General features: G+C 32.9%; 1 protein-coding gene across 2 annotated transcripts in view; it reads right to left on the bottom strand.

The window, feature by feature from the left end:
• Nucleotides 1-917: 917 nt before the first annotated feature.
• LOC145242958 (protocadherin gamma-A11-like) overlaps nucleotides 918-22,878 on the bottom strand; it is a 47,282-nt gene continuing 25,321 nt past the window's right edge. Inside the window, exons 3-4 of one of the 2 annotated variants that reach the window (XR_013862823.1) lie at nucleotides 13,986-14,326; nucleotides 918-1,033 (exon numbers count right to left, since the gene is read on the bottom strand). Coding sequence is in view for 1 of the 2 variants with exons in the window: in XM_080106070.1 (XP_079962196.1) it covers nucleotides 1,028-1,033 (6 nt within the window). In the remaining variant the exon portion in view is untranslated. The remainder of the gene's footprint in view (nucleotides 1,034-13,985; nucleotides 14,327-22,878) is intronic. The other variant, XM_080106070.1, reaches the window with a different exon arrangement.

Below are 22,878 nucleotides of genomic sequence, written 5' to 3'. Positions count from 1 at the left end.
CAAAACAATTTATAATTAGTTTTTACAAAAACTATGTATATTTATTTATTAAAAAATAATAAATAGCTTGAAATGTTATCATTTTTAAGATGAAAAGTACAAATATTTCTTTTTTTATATTATCCTATGTTTTTATACACATTAAATTCAACAAATTATACTTGAAACACATGATGTTATAAATATCTGAAATTAGAACGTTTATAAATATTTATTTTCTGTAATAAATAAATATTTAAAATGTAATGGTGGTTTATTATTAGCATTGTGGAAATTGACATCATTATATTTTAGAAGATAATATCAGACCACTTGAAAAAAAAGAGATGTTATCTGAAAATATCATTCAATAATTTAATCACCACAATGTTCTTATTGGATTTTATTTTCAAAATATGCATTGATATGGTTTCATAAAATATAATAATGGCAAATAGTTATACGTTTTGTAAGAAGTAAATAAAAATTATTTTGGATTTTTTTTTTAAATGAAAACAATGGTATTCGGAGAGAAAGTCAATTTGAAGCTAAGTTTTGAATTGTTTTGTTTAAATAGTTGTGAGTTTTGATTCACTTTAGATATGGTGTCAAACCAAAAGCTGTTTCTTTGACTACTGGAATAATTGGAGCCTATGTAACCTGTACAATTTTATGCGCATGTTATAAAATTGGTTGAAATATCATGTGCTAGATGAATTATGCTGCAGCAACTCTTGGACAGAAAGCTCTTTTTGTTTCACAGAATTTATGTTTTGTGGTGATCAGACTTTTAAATTGTTATGATTTTGTAGTGTAAATAACGAATTGCTATTTATCTCCAGGAATTTCTTAATATTATACTTTGTTTTGACATCAGACAATTATCAAAAAGGTAACCAGTTGAAAATGGTGGCTGAGAACTTTGGAATTTGCTTACATTCTTTTTCTTTTTTTTCTTTTTTTTTTTCAAGATATAATTTCTGGGTTTAATAACCGTTCTATCTGGCAGGACGAAGAGAACGCAGAGGGAATCCATGTAATAACTTCTTCAGACCTACAAAACAAATAAGTAAATAAAAATAAAACAATGTATAATACTTCTTTCGCAAAAAAAGAATAATTTATTCATTATTTTTACAAAAGTAAAATTAAAACAAAACAAAATAATTAAAATACATAAAACGTGTGCATGGGGTTGTCACCTAGCTATTATAACCTTATTGTGAAATGTACTTACTTCATAGCTGGAGTAATTTATAGAATTTATTATTATTTGAATAAAAATAATAATTGGGATGACGTTAAAAATAATTATTTCTAATATTAAATTAATTAACGCCGATAGACACAGCTAGTTGAATATGAGTATGTATTTATATTGATAGTATATAATTTTTTTATAAAATGTGTCCCATTAATGTTAGCATGTATTTCAGTTAGATAACCCATCTTGAACATTGAACAGATCAAATATATGCTTATATATATATATATATATATATATATATATATATATATATATATATATATATACTAGCAAAAGTACCCGTCGTTGACTGGATTCAAAAACAGCCTACAGAAAATAGACTCTGATTTATGAAAGTATGATAGGTTATGAAAAGGAAGGGTTGTAAATTTGGGTTGAATTGGGGGTATCAAAACCAAAGCAAAATATGATGAAAGTAAAAATAAAATAGATAAACTCCATAATTTATTATACCATACCTGTTCACACTGAAGCACTTATCAAAATATTCTCTGGATCTATATTAAAAAACCTTGTTAAACTTTGTGACATATTTCCATTCTATGGAGGTCAGGTGCGAACGAACACCCCATAATTTTATTATACCATATTTCTTCAAACAGAAACATAATTATCAAAGTATACTTACACAGATAGATATGAAAAGTCTTTATTAAAGTTTGTGCCTATTTCCATTCTATGGAGGGCAGGCGCGAACACAGACCCCACAATTTTATTATACCATCCCTATTTAAGTTAAGACATACTTATCAAAGTATTCTTATGTACATCTATATCAAAAACACTTGTAAACGTTTTTTTTTTTAATTTTTTAATTTTTTATTTCCATACTTCGTGGACAAGGCGCGAACGCAGACCCCACAATTTTAATGAACCACTGTTCTGCCAGATCAAACATACCCATTCCTGTGTCTCGATACATCTTCTATCATTACATGTAATCAGTTTTTTAAAATAATTTTTTTTAAATAGCAAGCTTTAAATACATATAAGTATACAATGTTTTTTAGAAGCGGCAAGTATACAAATATATATAAGTATACAAGGTTTTGTGACCAGACACACACACACACACATACACACACAGACATTCAGCTTTATATTATAGATTGTGGTGGACTGGTGGATATATTATACATCCACCAGTCGTACAAAATATGAAAAATGATTTGAATTGGGAAAGGAAAAATGAATTGCTTTGAGGAAGGAACGAACAACGCGTTTACTTGAATTAAACGAACTATTATTTATTTCGTGAAGAAACAAGTGAAAGAAAAGGGTACAACACGTGTTCATGTCCGCGTTCGTCTCTCGCTGTTTACTGGTGAGAAGGAAAGTCTATTGTTGTAGAGAGAGAAAGAAAGACAGTCAATCCAGTTTGGTGTGCGTCTCTCGCTGTTAGCTGGTGAGGAGGAAAGTGTATTGTAGTATAAGAGAGAGAATGAGAAAAAGTCAATCCAGGCCATGGAGAGAGAAAGCATATAAAGTGTACATACTGTCTGTTAGCTCATGCCCCATACATAGTAGCAGGGAATGTGAGGCACGCGCCTCCCAAAAGGGAGGCTGCTGGTTTGTCGAACCTCTCAGCTCGAGAGCTGGTCTGGAAAAAAGGGCTGGAAACAGCTTGTTTCTTGCTTTTATAATTGTTTCCGGTGGTCTTTTGCGCATGTGTGGATTTCCTTTGAAAGGGAAGTGACGTTGTCCTTGTGTGCGTACGTGTGCGCGTGTGTGAGTACATGTGTGTACGTTAGCGTGTGTGTGTATACATGCAACGTGAATATATGTACATGTGTGGACGTGCACACGTATGTTTGTGTGCGCGTATGTATATGACAAGTAATATAGCTTGAGATATGAACGCGTGTTTTTGTGTAAGACTAGAAAGACTCCCACAAGATATATATATATATATATATATATATATATATATATATATATATATATATGTTTACGTAGTTTTTGTTGTTGTTTTGTTTGTATTTGCTACGCTGATGAGGAGTAGGGCCTCAAAACATGCGTGTACATAGATTACTGGTTTTAAAAATAATATGTATATATATATATATATATATATATATATATATATATATATATATATATATATATATATATATTATAAAGATAAGGAGTAAAATTACATAGGAACTTACATAGGAACTTACATTATCAATCCAATAATGGTTAAAAAAGGGAAAAAGGTTGAGAAACCACTTTAGGCCATGGCATTTCGAAGTCAAATGCTTCTCATCAGTAGAGGAGAAAAAGCCAGCATTATGCAAAAATAAGGGTAAAAAGACAAAACAGACTTCAAATATATTTAGATTAGAAATGTAAAAATGTAAAAAGTTTGGAGGTGTGGGATGATATGTTGGAGAAAAAGGAAAGAAAGAAGGAAAGCAATAATGAAGAACTAGAAAAAAAAAGAGAAGAATTAAGTGAGAAAAATATAAAAGGGATAAGGAAAATTATTGCTCAAGATTATGGAGGCTTAATCCAAAGGAGATGAGAGTGCTCCAAAATAAAGTGAATCAAAGCTAAAAAATCCGGTACAATCGTAACTGTGTTACATTTTCGGCATCTCTTCAGATCAATTACAGACATTAAAACCTTTCTTTGCCTACGATTGTACCGGATATATATATATTACGGTTTCATTGAAATACGAGTTCCGTTATCGTGTGTACGTTTTCAGCGTCCAAAATTTTCTTTCCAGCTTCTTAAAATAGAATTTAAGACACTGCTAACATACACATATCAGTCATTCTATTTGAGATTTTAATATAAAATAGATGAAATATATATAGGTAAAATAAATACTTCATTAAACCCAAAACAATATTACTTTGCCTAAATTAGTTGTGGTTTTCTAACAATTTAGTTTAATTACGCACTTTATCAGATTTATAAACAGCAAAAGAAACGTTTCACATTCTTTCATTTATAATTTGAAAATTTACACTAATAGAAAGTTAACAATACAAATTAAAAAAAAACTTATATCATGTTTAATAGTGGCAGGAGAATTTTTTTTTATTCTTCTAGTCTCTTTCTTGGTTTCTCTATTCCTCCTTTTTATGTATATTTTAATTTTAGTATTTACTTCTACAGTGCTCAGTGTTTAGTTTTTATTACTTAGACCAAATTTTTTCACTCATCTTTCACTCTCATTGGTCATTAAAGTTTAACTGATTTCTGCTAATGCTTTGACACCCCATTCTCAAATAAGTTAAACAGACAGTAATTATATTGTAAGCTTCACCCCCCCCCAATATAGTAATATTATAAGCTTCATGGTTTCCCAAAAAAGTAGTTTTATTGCAAGCTTCATGTTTTCCCCCAAAAATAGTTTTATCGTAAGCTTCATGTTTTCCCCAAAAAGTAGTTATATTATAAGCTTTATGCTTTCCCCAAAAATATTATGATGATATTTTATTTAAAAGCCACTCCAAAATAAAGTTTATATTGTCTGCAATTTGTAGCAATTTCACTTCTATGAAATGATTATAACTTAGCACTTTATTCGTAGCCCTACGGTTCAAATTTTTTTTTTTTTTTTTTTATTACATTTTCACCCCAAACAAGGCACATTGCCACTTTGGTGTAGGGGGCTACTATCAGGGGAAACATCTACTGGGGTACTATGTAGGGATTAGGGCAGCGAGATGTTGGTTCACGTTGCACTTGAACTTATGCATGTCAGTACAGTTGGGGAAGCAGTGACCCGGAATGGAATTCCAAAGTCTAGCAGTTCTGGGGAAGAAACTACTGGAGTAGAAGGATCTTTTACATCTAGGGATCTCTACAGTGTGGGGGTGGGATTTTGCAGCTTGTCGGGTCTGTCGAGGGTGTTCACGTCGTGGGGGCACAAGTGCTTGCAGTTCTTCAGAGCATTCACCATTATAATACTTGTAGAACAGGCAGAGGGATGCAACGTTTCGACGATGGGACAGAGGCTGGAGTTTTGATGCCAGTTTAGGGCCTATCAGATTTGCGACTCTCTTTTGAACCCTGTCAAGGAGCGAGAGACTAGTAGCCGATGCACCGGCCCAAATATGACAGCAATACTCCATACATGGGCGAATAGTGGCCTTATAGAGGTACAGGATACTTTCGGGTGTTAAAAGTTTTCTAGCACGGTAGAGAGAGCCCACCTTCCTTGCAGCGGCCCTGGCAATGCCCTCGATGTAACTGTTCCAACTCATGTTTCCAGTGAACGTTAGGCCAAGGAGCTTGAGAGACGTACTCTCAGATAAAGAGTCGTTGGCCATTGCTATAGGTGGTAGAGAAGGTTTCTTGTAATTATTGAATGAAACCAGTTTTGTCTTGGTGGCATTGAACGTGACCATCCATTTTTGTCCCCATTCCACTACTGATTGGAGGTCATCCTCTAGTGTTTCTGCCATTACTTTAGATATATGTTCGTTTGTTTTCCTGTCGTGCCTGCTATAGAGTGTGGTGTCATCAGCATATATCCCCATCTCAGAGGTAATCTTGTCGGGGAGGTCATTTATGAATATCAGGAACAGCAGAGGTCCCAGGATAGATCCTTGGGGCACTCCCGCATTTATATCATATTGTTTAGATGTACGACCATCGAGGACAACCTGGATTTTTCTCTTATCTAAGAAGGATTTAATTATGTTAAGTATTCTACCAGTGATACCGTAAGATCTAATCTTCCTGAGGAGACCCTCATGCCATACCCTGTCAAAAGCCTTAGATATATCTAGAGCTAACGCTCTTCCCTCTCCCGCTTTGTCCAGTGAATGGTATATGCGTTCAGAGATTACAGTGAGGATGTCTGCCGTGGAACAGGCTTGTCTAAATCCATATTGACGGTCGGTCAGAAGTTTAGCATCTGTAAGGTGCTGGACTAGAGCATGGTTAATTAAGGTCTCAAATATTTTGGCAAAAAGTGGGAGGAGGCTAATAGGGCGATAATTTAATGGGTCAGTTCTTTCGCCAGAATTCTTGAATACTGGTACTACAGAAGCAGTTTTCCAACAGCTCGGAAAGCAAGATTCATTAAGGCATTTGTTGTAGAGTTTGGAGAGAACTGGAGCTACTTCGGCCGAGCACTTTTTTAATAGCACAGCTGGGATGAGGTCGGGTCCACATGCTTTGGAAGTGTCAAGGTTTTTTATGATAGCATGCACCTGAGCAGGGGTGATTTTCAGGTCGTCTAGCGTGGCATCTGTCCGCATAGGAAATTGAGGTAGGGGGTGGTTTAGAGGGTCCAGTGTGGAGTTTGAGGCAAACCGACTGGCAAGCATGTTAGCCTTCTCGGTTGCTGAGCAAAGAATCTCGTGATTGTTGGTTAGTGGGGGAATTGTTGATTGCCCATTATTTACTAAAATGGTTGCATTTAGTAGATTTTCTAATTTTTTTTCGTCTTTTTTTTTTCAGGTCGTCCATATACATAAGGTGGTTTATTTTATCTTTTGATGTTTCTGAATTTGTATCTGGTATTGCCCCTTCTAAGTATGTTGTTGAGTGACATCATGACTATAATAAAGCTAGTGGTGAACGTTTCACTGGGAAATGCCTTTTCATATTATCTCTATCAGATGTTGCTCTCCAGCTGTCAGTTCCAGTTTCTATTGTTTTCTATGTTAAATCGATAACATTTTTAGATAGTTTGTACATTCATAAGCATTAAATAATTTATGCTTGGGGAATAATTCTGTAGATGTAGTCGATCTATACGATGGATAAGTTCTTTTTCTGCTTTTTATCTTCTTTTGATTGATGCATCCCACTTGTCACTTTCTATTCCACAGGAGTAGTCTATGGTTATTAGGAATGTGGTATATTTGTTCTTATACCATTAAAATTGCAAATGTGGTTGTTAGGCAGGTTATCATTCTGTAGTTGCTTGGGATTGTTCCCTTCTCATTGATGTTTTGTATTAATGTAGTTCTTTCTCTAGTCATCCACTGTTATATGTTTGTTTCATGTATATATCTTAATTTTTGTCTTAGTCTTTCATATAGGGTCGTGGAGTATTTAAATTAGAATGTATGTATTCCGCTATGGCCTTGCACTTTCCAGTTTGCCATTTTTCTTAAGGTCGTCCTGGATGTTTCTTCATTAATTTCGATTGCGACTTCTTTTTTAATTTCCTGAAGCTCTCCCTTCATGTTTTTCAGCCATTTGGTATTTCTGATATGTTTTTGTCCTTTTTTCCATATTTTGCCCCTAAATTATTTGTTGAATTCGGTTATTCTATTTTTGTTCTTTCTCCATTTTCATTTTGATAAAACTGACTTTTATTTTTTTCAAAAGTCCTATTTTATTTGTACTGTTCTTTATCTTCTTTATCTTCCTTTTCTTTTGTTTTAGTTCTTCATATTTCTTGTTAAGTCTTTCTCTTCTTTGTTAGCCATATTTTCCCTGCCGTTTTCTGATCTCTTTCGCCTTATTCACTGCTTCAGATTCCTTTTATAGTTTATTGATTTGGGTCCCCAGTTTAATTCCCATACAGACTTTTTTGGTTTATGCTTTTGATAAGGTGTTTCTATTGCAGTCTTGTAATTACTGATTTGAATTCTTCAAAATTAAGTCGTTTAGACCAGTAAGATAATATTATTTGTTGGGATGTATGAGAGAAGTCTATTCACCTTTTCTGTTTCTGAATTGGCTTTCTTCAACTATTCGTTCATTAGAAATGGGAGGTTTGTTTTATCTTTGTTCATAAGTTTCTTATGTCTGACTTCTGTTACTTTCTCTTCGGTGATTTCTGTGATCTTGTACTAAATAATGTCTGTAGTTTTGTTGTTTATACTGTGCCAAACTTCTACCTTTAGGTTGTCTCAGAGATAATATTTACCTCTCACTTATGTAAGAATAACAGGACACTATCATGTACAAAAAGGACGGATAGTATGGAGACACCAAAACAAATACAAATGTATTTTTTTTAAAATAAATACAATACGAGACAGTTCGAGAAAAAAAAACATCTAATAAATTTCTGTTGAGAATAAGTTTTTAGTCTACTGCCATAAAAAATTAGGATAATTTCCCCTTTCATATTCTTCTTAAAATAAGATTAGAGTTTTCAAGCAAATTTCAAGTAGTGTTTATCAATAAAGTCAAGCTTGCAACATAAAAGATCGAAATTCTAACTAAAACCTCTAGTCATCTTTAAATAGTAGTATTCAAAAAGAGAGATGGCAACATCTATTTTAAATTAATTTTTCTTATTAAGATAACTCAAATATTAAAAGTGAACCATTTCAGATGCAGTTCACTGCAAATTAATCAATTTGAATTATTATTATTATTATTATTATTATTATTATTATTATTATTATTATTATTTGGGATTTGGTCTCTCGAAGGGCGATATAATAAGAAGGCTAGCTGGTTGGGAGAGGTCAGAGAAAGGCTATCAAGAATGCAGCAGATGAAGAACGTTGAGATAACCATTGATGACGTTAAGGCTGGCATACAAAGGATGACAAACTGGAAGTCACCTGGTCCAGATGGAGTGACGGGCTTCTGGTTTAAACAGTTTCAATGCCTTTATTCACCTATAGCTGCTGCCCTGCAAAGGGTCGTAGAGTCGGGAGATGTCCCTGATTGGCTTGTGAAGAGAATAGCAACACTGATTAGGAAAGATCCTGCAAAGGGAACAGATGCCAATAATTACAGACCAATTACTGATGTGGAAACTGTTGGCTGGAATATTTGCGGAGAAAATTTATGAACATCTTGAGAGTAATGGTGTTTTTCCTGACGAACAGAAGGGGTGTCAGAAAGGCTCAAGAGGTACTAAAGAGCAACCACTGAATAATAAAGCATTAATGCAAAATGCAAAGAAGAAGAAGAGGAATCTGAGCATAGCATGGATCGATTACAGAAAGGCTTATGACATGGTTCGTCATTCATGGATACGTGAAGCACTATTGATGATGAAGGTTGCTGAGAATGTGGTAAGACTTTTGGAGATAAGTGTGAAGTGTGGCTCAATGGAAAACAGTGCTGACAGCAAACAAAGAGGTGATGGAGCAGGTTGGCATTAAACATGGAATATTCCAAGGAGATTCGTTATCGACACTTCTTTTTGTAATGATAATAATACCACTGAGCATCCTCTTGAAGAGAGAAAAACTGGGGTATAACTTTGGATCTGGTGACAGACGCCTCAACCATCTACTGTTTATGGATGATTTGAAAATATTCGGTAGGAATGAAAAGGAAACGGAGAGACTGGTAGAACTTGTGGGGACATACTTAGAAGACATTGGGATGGAGTGTGGGATTAGTAAATGCACGGTGCTGGTGATTAAAAGAGGAGTAAAGGTTCATTCGAATGGAATAGTGCTGCCAAATGGAGAAATCATGAAAGAAATAGAAGATACAAGGTATAAGTATTTGGGAATGTTGGAGGGTGTAAGCATCATGAACAGAGAAATGAAGGAGAAAGTCAGGAAGGAGTATCTTAGAAGAGTGAAACTAATTGCAAAATCGAAACTGTATGGAGGAAACCTAATGAAAGCAGTGAATTCATGGGCAGTCAGTGTTTTGAGATACAGTGCAGGAATTTTAGAATCGTCTGACAAGGATTTGCATGCCATGGATATCAAAGCAAGAAAAGTGTTAGCAGTGTTTGGTATATTTCACATTCAAAGTAGCGTAGCAAGGCTGTATCAAAAGAGGAAAGACGGTGGAAGAGGATTGAAAAGTGTAAAAGATTGTGTTAGAACCGAGGAGATGTCGTTGAAGGAGCATGTGGTTAGAAGTGAGGAGTGGATGCTTAAGGTTGTGGCCAATGAAGTGGAGGTATGTGAGACCAAGGCTGATTATGTGAAACGTATGGATAGAGAAAGGGAAGAGGAACTGGCTAGGAAGAAAATGCATGGAAGGTTCTTCCAGGATATAGCAGAAGTGGCTGATGAAAGATCATGGCAATGGCTTAGAGCTAGGTATCTGGCTAAGAGTACTGAAGCTTTTGTTTGTGCAGCACAAGAGCAGGCATTAGGAACAAGATTGTTCAAAAAGTGGTTCTAGGAGATGAAATTGCTGCAGAATGGCGGATTTGTGGTAAGACCTCAGAATCAATTGCACACCTTGCAGCAGGGTGTAGTGGACTGGCGCAGAGAGAGTATCGCAAAAGACACGATCGTATGGGACTCTGGATATATTGGGAGGTGTGTAAGAGGATTGGGGTGAAGTGTGCTGGAAAACGGTTTGAGGAGGTGCCTAATGAAGTGAGAACAAGTGAGGATGGCAAGGTAGAGGTATGGTGGGATAAAAGTGTCATAATGACCAAGCAATGGAACATAATCATCCAGATTTGGTCGTCATTGACAAAGTCTAAAAAAATTGGCAGATTGTAGACTTTTCAGTACCCTGGGACAGGAATGTGAGGGAGAAGGAGAATGAGAAGTGGAGTAATTATGCTCCATTGGCCTTGGAAATAAGGCGTATACACGGGGTTAAAACACAAATAATCCCGGTCATAGTTGGTACACTAGGAGTAGTATGAAGTCGTCTGGAAGGACAATTGAAAAAACAACAAATCCCTGATGTTTTAGGTGGCCTTCAGACCTCTGCTATTATATGTACCACCAACATCCTTAGGAAAACCATTGAGCTTCGAAACTCCTGGTTTGAAGCCGGTATTGAGGGAAATCCTCTGGAAATGAATACCATCCCTTTCAGAGAGACTTTGATAAACGAAATCAGAATTATTATTATTATTATTATTATTATTATTATTATTATTATTATTATTATTATTTCTCACTAATTCTCACACAGGCCATCATCAGATAACCGGTGGTATTTCGTGGAGTCTATGTGGCAACAAGTCTCCCCTGATTTTTAGTACTCGCCACCAATTTCAATAATCTTTGCAAATAGCTTTACATTTGCGTTATCACAACAACTGCTTTCTATTGATTTCTTGCTGGCAAGGACCAATGATAATCACTGGAATTTAGGTGGCAAGTCTCAGTACTCTTCACACTCATCCAGTGTTCTCCCTCCTCAATATCCCTTAACCTTCTTTCAATCTTCCTTAACCTTTCACAACTATTCATAACTATGTGCTATAAGCCAAAGCTGATTCTCTTTTTTTATGGGGAGGGGATACAGTTTATGGCATTTCTTGCAATTTCGGTTTCCTTGGGTTCATGTGGCGTTGCTTTCATAGTTTCATTTTGCTTCTGTTGCAGCTCCCATGGGGCTTTCTAGTGTTTGTAGTTTATCTCGGTTAGTTTCTACATTCAAAGGTTTTTCTTAAGGTTTCATCTAATTTCCTCATTACCGTCCACTATATATTCTCATTCTTCTCCTTAATTCCAATTTCTTCTAGTCTTTTTCCCATTTTTTTTGTGTGTGTGGGAGAGGGGGCGGCTGTTTCTAATGTTCCTACAATTATTAACTTTTTTCATGTCCCATATTCCTTTTAATAATCTGGTAAGTTCCAGATATTTGCTTCATTTTTTCCATATCTTTCATATTCGCTGTGTGGTTTATTGGAATGGAAAAATGTAAAATTACTTATTATCACACCCGATCTCTTCACTTCGATGAGTTTATTTGTACCTTCATGTCTCAAAGAATTTTGTGGTTTTCGCTTTCCAGTAATTTCTCTAATTTATGTCTGTACAATTTGTCTACATGTTCGAAGTGCAGTCGTATACAAAAATTCTCAGTATACTGATTCCCCCACGCAGTCATGTGTGTTCTTGTATTCTTTCTGGGCTAGTTTGCTGTATTTGCTTATTATGTGGTTTATCGTTTCGTCTCTTTACACAGTCTACATTTACTGTTTTCCTGGGTTTAATTATAGTTACTTCAAATTGCATTTTTCTATTAAATGCCCTTTCCTTTGTTCTCATGATTCTCTTCTCTTATCATTCTTATGAATCGGTCATGGAGTTTTTTCTCTTCCCATTTTTCCTTTTTTTATTTTTTCGTTTCTGGTTTTGTTGTTTCTGTTTTGTTCATTTTGATGGTGTCTCTTGCTGCAGTGATCAGTCTTTCTGTTTTCTGAGTTATGTTTTCTTTTTTTTTAAGTCCTTTTTGTGTCTTCCATGCAGTGTTCTATACTTACCAATCCTTTTTCCCCTTCATTCCTTTTCAAGTAGAGTCAGTTTAGTGTATAATGCATTGTGCATAATCATTAGTTTCCTTGTTTGTTTTTTTTTATTAAAATGCCTAACGTCTCCTTTCTTCTTCCTATGAATGATCCGGTGAATTTTATTAGTGATATTGCCCAGGTGCTTATTCCCTTAACTAGATTTCTACTGTATAATTTTGTTTCTAAGAGTTTCCTTGTCCTTCTCAGATATTCTTTTCCAATCTTTTCTTTCATTTCTATAGATTTGATGGTGTCTGCTCTCAGAACTCCCAATTATTATTATTATTATTATTATTATTATTATTATTATTATTATTATTATTATTATAAAAACGAACTTAATTTTTCCTGTCTTTGAAAATACATTATAGGAAAAGAAACATTGGAGCCACATATTAATCCAAAATGACGACGCTAATATGTGTCTTACAGTTATTATCAATACATTTGATTCAATTTATTAAATTGCTATAATAATTCCAAGGAGAATCGCTGTCTCAAACAAGTCATACTTAGAAGTAGTACAAGATACTTCCTCGCTCATTGTTATGTCTCCCTCCTACCCCAGTTTACACTGTTACCAAATATTTCATAGGATTCAATTATTACTCGTGTGCGTCATAATGTAATTTTATCGTTTTGTTTTATTAACTGTTAGTTAATACTCATTAAATCTTTAAATACTGAACGCTCTGTCATTTCACGCACTTTGACTGGCTGCTTAGATTCAGTTTAATACATTACATTTTCAAACACTTTCAGAATGATGAAAGTATGAGGTGGCTTTGTTGCTTACTCGCTTTGACAAAAAAATAGAGAAACTTCTGCTTACCACACATAGCACTACGACACAGATTTCATGACTGCTTACCACGAGCAATACACATAATTTTATTAGTTCACAACTGGTGACTCATACGTGACTTTTCCAGGGCATTCATTGTAACGTACAAACAGCAGCTGCAGATGCAGCTTTATTTTAACTCTAGATTACTAAATGCTTTGGTTTCGATTCTACTTAATGGCACCCAAGTCACAATTTCTTTTTATCTTTTGAAAGCATTACTATATATTGAGTACAGTATAATAATCAATAAGAAATTGGCTCTATAATAATAAATACGAAATCTGCATAAATTAAAATATCATATTCCAGCATATTTTACGATTGGGCAACGCCCAGCAGCCTGCTAGTTTTTGGACGAACTATTGATACTTGACTATTTTGCTATAAATTAATTATAAAGGTTGTATAAGAGTATTTTAAATCAATTTGCTTAGAAGGTTTGCAAAAGGAATTCTTTAATGAGACATTTAGCAAAAATTTTACATTTTAATATTTTATCCTCAGTTATATTAGCGCTTATTTAAAACTCTAGTATATATTAAATCTTATTATTTGATCTTTATGTATATTTTAATGCTTAGTGCAAGATCCTTAGTTAAATCAGCTCTCAGTATTTGATTCTAGGTTAGATTACCCTTAATATTTAAAAATGTTACAATACCATTGTTTTCTTTACAAGCACTTTGTACATGATTTTAAATAAAATAAACATATTAAGAAACACAATGAAACTGCTTAAGTATGCATTACATTAGAATAAATTAAATATATTTAAAATATAAAGAATTTTTACAGACCTTTTATGGACATTTGCTCCAAAGATTTTTTCATGCACACTTTTGATGATTCTGTCTCCCTTGAAAGTGTTCACGTGCTGTTAGTAAGAATCTCCCCTGCGTTTGTGTTTAAAGCATCTGACATCTGACATTTGGCAATGGACGAGCATTTCAATTCTAGGATTCGTTTTCAAAAGACAACCCATAACCCTGAAGCCATTTTGGAGAATAAGATTAGATATTGTTTCATTTCATTCCATTTGCTTAATTCCCAGAGCAGCTTCAGTGTCTTAAAGGTTCAGTTTAAAACGATGCCTTCAATTTGTTACATATCCCATGCCTTGTATCTGTGATTATAACATCTGAAACAAAATACACAACGAAATAGTTTGGGTTATAATATAAATCTAAAAAGTATCTATTTATAAAAAGTGGAAGTTTATTTTACTGTTAATTTATTCTCTATACAAATGAACATGGTTGCATCGAATAGTGTTTAAAGTAGTGAATCAGATGTAACTTTTCATGGTCAATGCAATTATGTGCATAAAACTTATACAACAAAGTTAATTTTTTTTTAAATATTTGAACGTCTGATGAACAGCCAAATAAACAAAGGAAATTTTTTTGTAAAAAACTTGTAAGGCATAAAATGATAAAAATGTTGGCACTTGCCAAATAAACAAAAGAATAAAAAAATAATGAGTGTGGAATAATTCTTTCTTTAGTCAATGAGATGCTACTAACCAGTATATATGCTCTGAAGTCGGAAACATATCTTCATTGAGCTTGTTATTTGAGACAATTTGGTTGATTTTATGATATATACCTTAAAAATATATATTTTGTATAATACGTGTGTGTGACCTTTTCTGTATCTGTTTCCCTGTGTGAGGAACAGTCTCTACCAAACTACTCTGTCAATTTTTGATTTACAGACTTGAAACGATATATATGGGATTTATACTTGTGGAACAAATTCAATTTGGTTTTTAGCCAGTAAAAATAACTGCTAAGTCGTCAAAATTGAAAAAAAATTGGGATTTGGCAGGCATAAGTTGACTTAACATGCTTTTCTATGCAAGCACAAATATACATTTGTAGGTTTAACAACGTTATTGTTGCAGTTTTTATATGCGTTTAGACGTGGCTCATATGATAATGAATGATACTAGAAAACTATATGTTTTGATTTAGATTCTAACTGAAGTTATTTCAAAGCAATCAAAAATATACTGAAGGCTATGTGATAATATAAACACTGAAATTTTGAACTTAAATGTTTGAATTTTAGATTATCTTAATGGATCTATTAATTTACAGTTGTTCAAGTTTGCAGAATCTACATAATTTTGTGTAATTTATCTATGTTATAAATCTCGTTTAAACCAGAGCTAAGAAATGTTTAGTTGTATTTACCTTAGTTTTTTAATTTTTAGTTGTAATAACCCTTAGTTTTTAATCATTAGTTATATTAATCATTAGTATTTGATTATCAGTTATATGAATCCATAGTATTTTATTCTTATTTATATCAGTACTAGCAGTTCAGCCCAACTTCGCTCGGGCCCTATGTACTCTTCATAACTTTATGTGCATATGTATATATATATTAAAAAGTTTGATTCGTGTCCAGGTAACCTACATCTAAAATTTCAAGACCCAAAATTGGCGGAGGAGTTTGGTAGAGTCTGCAAAGGTCAACTCTTTCAACTTTGACTTCTTGGCAGACAAATTTTCGCCTAAAAACTGATTAAAAACTTGCTGCATGTCTGAATACCATTTATGTAAAATCTCAAATGTTTAGAACCAAAATAGGCTGAATAGTTTTCTAGAGACCGCAAAGGGAAAATCTTTTGAACTTTGACCCCTTGGTAGACAAATTTTCATCCAAAAACCGATTAAAAAGCTTGCCCTATGTCTGAATATACTTTATGTAAAATTTCAAATGTTTAGACCAAAAATTGGCTGAGTAATTTGGTAGACACCGTTGAAGTCAAATTTTTTAAAAACTTTGATTCCAATTATGACGCCTTAACATTTATTGTTTTGGGCTCAAATCCAATTAAAACGTTTAATCCATGTCCAAGTAACCTACATCTAAAATTTCAAGTGTTTAGACCCAAAATTGGCAGAGGGGTTTGGTAGAGTTTTCAAAGGTCAAATTGCTGAACTTTGACTCCTTGACAGCCAAATTTCTGGCCGAAAATATTGATCCTTAGTATCTTTTAAAGGCGCAAAACCTTCATTGGTAAACAAATATTCTTGAATGTAGTAAATATTAGATTGAAAGTGTATTTTTTGTAGTGATCTTCATATTCATATTTTTAACTGTATCTTTATAATTTGTAAAGAACTAAACAAATAAATCTTTAACTCCTAGTACAAATGTAACGTTTATTTATAATCTAATTATATTTCGATCGATGTGTGCTCCAGTCTTTTAAATGTGTATTGTTCAATTATGGTAATACTTTTCTCATATTTAAAAGAAAAAGAAACACAAGAAATAACATCTTAATGCTCTATATAATTGTTTATGTCACGCTTTACTTGAGTGTTCAGCAATTTCAAAATAAAGACCTGTATTTTCAACCCATAATAAAATGTATTTGGTGTTAACATTACTGCAGTTTTACAGTATCACAGTATCTGTACACGTGACCGTGATAAGTAAACATTGGGTTAGTAAGAAGTACATAAAAAATACTTGTAAATATGAATAAAAAAATGAGGAACATGGGTATTGTAAAAAATACTGCTTATTACTGCAGTTTTCCTTTTAGGTTCATACATTTCTAATGATAAGTGCTACCATGAAAATGCAGTAAAATGTTCAACCTAATACGTTTTATTATCATTTATTATTTATATTAATAATATATACGTATATGTATTTTATATACATATAAATCATTTATTAAGAAATATATGTGTGTGCGTGCATGTGTGTGTTTGTGTGCAGGTGTGTGCAGGTGTGTTAGAGAGAAAAAAAGAGAAAACATTGAAGAATTGCTAACAACTGGGATAAACATTTAATTCCTATTTTGTCACGAAATTGCGTTCATTCTTCAATATAACTATTCTTTCCCCCTTTAAGCAAAATACTTAAGTGAGAAACTAAAGACTTTCTATTGTTAAGTGATTTTTCTTTCTTCTTCCTTTTCAGGGATTTTGGTTTTCTTGGTTTCTTTTAGAAAATGAATTCTCAAAATAATAATAAGATCAAGAAGTAGAAGAACCTCCCCCCAAAAAACAGAGAAGAATCAAAATTGAGGACAGTTACTTGTCACGTTTCCTAGCAGATTCCATTCGATTTTATCTGCTAAAATAAATGCGAAGTTTAATGGTGCTTCCAGCAAATTTCTGTGGAATTCTGAAGAGAAAAGCTCAATCTATTGTCACTCTTTTTTGTTTGATTTTTTTGTTTTGAATAAGTGTGTGGTAATATGTGGACAGATATTCATTGTTTGCATTTAACCGAAGCCGTTTTGTTTTAATTTATAATAAGGTGCTTGATTTGAACAGTGATTATAATAGAAACCCTCATCATAATAACAAATGTCTTAACTTAGTTTTTTATATTAAAATCACATCTATTAACAATGCAGGTTATATATTTAACGTTCTGTAGCCGAAACTATACCATTTAAGACTATTCTACTTAATATTAAATAGTATATGGAGGAGGTAGTGAAGTACAGAGTAAAATAGCAAGAGGTAGTCCTTCATACTATGTTGAGGTAATATATATCCGAAAATATCTATCTATCTCTCTCTCTCTCTCTCTCTCTCTATATATATATATATATATATATATATATATATATATATATATATATATATATATATATATATATATAAGTAACCTTGTCTGTGTGCATGTGTGAAACGGTCTCTACCAAACAACTCTCATTTTTTTGGTCTGCACACTTGAACCTTGATATATAGAGGATACGGACCCATGGAACAAAATCAATTTGGTCTTTAGTAAAAATAGCTGCTAAGTGGATAAAAATTGAAAAATTAGAACGTAGCAGGTGTATGTCAACTTTAAGTGCTCCTCTATGCATGCGCAAATATACATTTATATGTTAAACTGCGTTAATTTTTAAAGTTTTGATACATATCTGTCTTTAGGTGATATGGTGGTGAATACCACTGGAGAGATAAACGTTTTGTTTTTTATTCTAGCTGCTGGAACCCAAGTCATTTATTTTATTTATTTTTTTTTACTTTTGAAATCAGTACTATATATTGCGTATAATATAATAATCCATTGAGAATTGGCTCTATCAAAATAAATACGAAATTCAGCATAAATTAAGATATCATATTTAATCATATTTTACAACCGGGCAACTCCGGGCGGCCTGCTATTATATATTATAATCTTTAATATCTATTTGAGGGGGAGTTAATGTATTATCTGTTTATCTACTAAAGAAAATTGCCTTATTTAGATAATGATAATAGATCGTATTTGACTGTAGGGCCAGTATTTGTCCGTTATATTATTAAATATATAATTTTTTTTTCTTGACAATAATCATTCATTCTTTATTATCTGCTCTTACCCTCTCTTTCTCTTACAAATAAAATTGTGGGAGACATATAAAAAATAATACTTTTGCAAAAGGCATTTTCATGTACGATTAAAATGTTATGTAACAAGGCACACACATTATTATACCGGTTGTGATAAGAGCGACTGGATTAATAAAAAAGAATCTTCATAAATACTTAGAAGCTGTAACGGAATACAGATAGCAGCCATAAAGGGAACAGTATCTATTCTTAAAAGGGCCCTGGGATATAAATTTAAATCATAACAGAATCAAGTGTTAGCTCCGGGAGGGAGCCCCTTGATCTCTTAAAACTTACTGAAGTAAAATAAAAAAATTTAAAAAAATTATTGTGTGCCTTATTACGTTTACAATTCTTTGTACGTCTGTGTCATGTGAACCGTAGGATAAGGGATTTGTTTGAATCGACACAAATTGGTTAGTGTTTAAGATTTTAGACTCAAAAATGTTTATAATAGACAATGACATTTTTCAAAGTTTTATCCTCACGTTCATATTCAAATTGTTCCTTTGCATATAATGATAAAAAAGATTAGTGTTTTCTGTATTTGATCGGACTATAAGCATATTTTATGCGAAAATGACTAAAGTTAGTAAAAAAAAAAAGGTTTCATTCAGTCTTGTCAGACTATGAATACCCACTGAAAGGTTGTCTGTGCATGAAATTTTTGTCACAAAAGTTGTGCAATCACTAACCACAATTCTCCTGAGTCGGCACTGTTTTAATTCCAGTTGCAAGTATATACATTCAGGACGACTGCCGAGATAAGTGGAGAGTCAAAGTTAGTCAAATACTGTAATAAATTACAGCCTTTTCTTTTCAAACCAAAAATATAATAATAACATAAATATGCCATTATGAATTTTGTTTTTTTCTCCAATAAATACTGTCTTTCTTTGGTTTAGGGTCACACATGAGACATGATACTTGATTTTTAAACTTTAATTATAGACAGAAAATACTTTCGATTTTTCTCTGGATTACAAAAAAAAATCGCTGGCACCACTAGATATATAATAATGAAAATAAGATATTTATGTCTGAAATTTGAACGTTATTATGCAGCTTTTAAATTTGCAAATAGGAAACAATGTCTGGTTACAATTTAACTTTATATGCGGAAGTCAAGTATAATGACTCATTTGATGTGATAAACAAATAAAAACAGTATTTCTCAGAGGAAACCCTATTTTAGATAAGAACCAAACTGTTAATAAAGAAACAGGGGAAATTAAAACCAAAAGTAATAAAAAATTCTTCATAAAAATAAAAATAAACACGTTTTAAAGTAAAGAACCGTTAAAGGAAAAATATATATTTTTGCTTTCTGTCTTTTTCTTAAATTCTTTAGTAAATTCCTTTGAGAGCCAATATTACTTACTTCTGAACGCCCAATCTGATGAGGATGTAGAAATCTTTTGAGAAGTACTCTGAGTATTAAATTAGTTTCACTCTTTCTCCTCTTACTTATTGTGTGGTCATAAAAATGCATAGAGTTGCTTAAATATTATAGAACATGTGCATTTTATGGCCTAAACTTACATTCCTTCAAACGTTTCCGTTTTTGAAAATCGCTATTAAATTTGAAGTTCAAGTTTAAAGCTAAGTTAATCAATGTTTGTTTCTCAAAAGCTATTTTCTTATATGTTTTAATCACACGAAGTACACACTAACATTTTTTTAAACTTGGGAATTGAAGGGATTGTTTGAAAAAAATATCCTTTTCATTTTTCTAATTGGCTTTAATTTGCAATTTACTCGCCAGATGAGCCAGCGCCTTACTAAGTTTCTCTCTATCACTCTTTTCCTCTCCTACTTTATCTTAACTGACCTTCCCATTCTTATTTTATATGATATCTGTCACTCTCGCTTCTCCTCCTCCTCTCTTTCTCTGTCTCTCTGTCTCTATCACTCTCTTTATCTTAATAGTCAAAGGAAAGAATAAAAAGATTGAAATAGTTCATTGTAAATAAATAACAAATAAAAGGAAATAGTACCCTAACTAGTAACCGTAGCTAAGAGAAATAAGAGATAGATAGATAGATAGATAGAGAGAGAGAGAGAGAGAGCAGAAAGCGACTAATTTGGGATTAACTCACTTTTTCCTGAGTAAAACCATCCAACTCAAGCTCATTTTTCCTTACTAAAATATATGAATCTATTGTGTAAATGCTGAAAATGTTATTAAATTGGAGATTTTTTTCTCTCCTTTTTCTTGGTTATTAAAAGATTGTAACACTTTCATTTGTTTACACAGAGTAGCCTCCCAGTGGGGGCTCCCATATCTTAGATTGAAGAGGGTTGAGCACTGTTTCTTCCCTATAAAAAGCATTTTTCAAGGGCTAGAAGTTCAAATTCGTAAATTCCTGAATCAATTTGTAATAAAAAAAAAAAAAACAATTCCATCTAAAAGTTCGTTATAAAATTAAATAAAAAACAAAACACACATGACATTTCTTAGACCGTTTTAATTAACATTAAAACACCCAATTAATTTAATTAAATTCTGAACTGCTGAACTTTTTCTCTGGTGCAATAAAATCAGCATGCGTTTCAAATGATCCAAAACGCATTTTTTTCTTGTATCTTCAAAATGTTTGCTTTCATATTTTAATTTAGTTGCAATTTCCATAATTCTAACATTTAGAAATCTAAAATATAACAGAAAGAATTCCTAAAAGCTTTGAACCTCACCGTTGTATATGAATAAATGCAAAATTCTCCTAATAATTTACACATCCATGTTAAAATTCGAACAGATAGTATCATTATTAAATCAAAATTACATTCTATGAAACTGAAATATTGTTTAAATACTCTAATTAAAACGCATACTCAGAACCGATTTACATCTGTTTGCTTAAAATAGTTTTAAACAGTTAATAAATAGCTTCTTTTTTTTTTTTTTACAAAAAGGTCACCACTTATCAAGGCCCGGAGGCCACTTGACAATAAGGGTTAATGAGTGTAAAGGAAACATGCCTTAGTAATTGTTAGTAGTGGAAATTTGGTAAATTTGATTACTTAAGGTAATGACTCATCAAGGATTTGTTCACATTGGACTTGAAGACAACCATATTGTAGTCAGTTGGAAAGCAGAAAAACGGAACAGAGTTCCACAGGCGTGCAGTTCTAAAAAAGAAGCTTTATTCATGGAATCTACGTTTAGATTAAGGTGCAGATAAAGAATGGGGGAATTATTGATAGTGGTTTCAGATAAACGAGTGGGTTTTTTTGTGAAAGTCAGGATGGGGTAGGGAACCATAGCTTGGAGCTGAAACGAGCACTTACGATGAAAATAATGATAAAGCAGAGACAGGCTTGCAAAGTCTCTTCTGTAGGCAAAAGGTTGCAGGAAAGAGAATAGGGCATCCCCTACTAGGTTATGAAGTCTATTTTGAAGTCAAGGTAGTATAAGCTGCTTCTAGCAGCTCCTGCCCAGATGTGGCAACAGTACTCCATCCTTAGACGTACTTGGCTCTTATATAGGTAGAGAATTGCATCAGCAGTGAGATATCTACTGGAACAGTAGAACAATTCCACCATTTTTACAGCAGCCTTGGCAACGGATTTGATGCACATGTTCCATCTCAGATCAGAAGCTTGTCAAAACATGGAGCCTCTCCAAGATGAAAGCCAATCAATTCGATAGATGCCAGACGGGGATCAGAGCATTGATGATGTAAAGATAGAAGCTTGGTTTTAGATGCATTAAGATTAACCAGCCACCTCTTTCCCTATTGCACAATGTGCTCTGTTATGTGTTTCTCAAATTCGATCGCATCATTTTGCTTTGTATAATAAATAGTTTTATTATTTATTTATTTTTTTTTGTTTTTTTTTATCCTTTTTTTCCAGCTGAGGATGGGGCATCCTACCATATACTAGGCATTCACCCACCATCTCATGCATTCCATCTAAGAGATTTTTTCTTTTTAAATACAATTGTTTGTATCTCTCTTGCATGTAGTTCACTGAGTATATGTCAGGTAGTTTTTGAAATTCTTTTTCATGAATCCGGTTGCTCCTATAATTACTGGAATGAATAAGATCTTCCTAAGATACCAGTTTTTTTCCATATTGTACATAAGACCATGGTATTTCGTTATCTTTTCCCTATCAGCTCTTTATTTAACGCAGCATCATTGGAAACACTAATTTCTATTAAGGTCGCTTCTTTCTCCTTCTTGTCACATATCATTATGTAAGGTTTTATGGCTCCATTTTCTAGGTATGTAGTTGTAGGAATTTCGTAGTCATAGTGGGTGCTGTATGTCTTTTTCCAACTGTTTTATCTGGTATTGTAATAAAGCACGGATGCGTGTAT

Source organism: Euprymna scolopes, chromosome 21 (genome assembly GCF_053919585.1).
Source record: "Euprymna scolopes isolate OS-2025 chromosome 21, ASM5391958v1, whole genome shotgun sequence".
NCBI lineage: Eukaryota > Metazoa > Mollusca > Cephalopoda > Sepiida > Sepiolidae > Euprymna > Euprymna scolopes.
The sequence above is the reverse complement of the archived record's forward strand: the minus strand, read 5'-3'. Positions and strand labels throughout refer to the sequence as shown.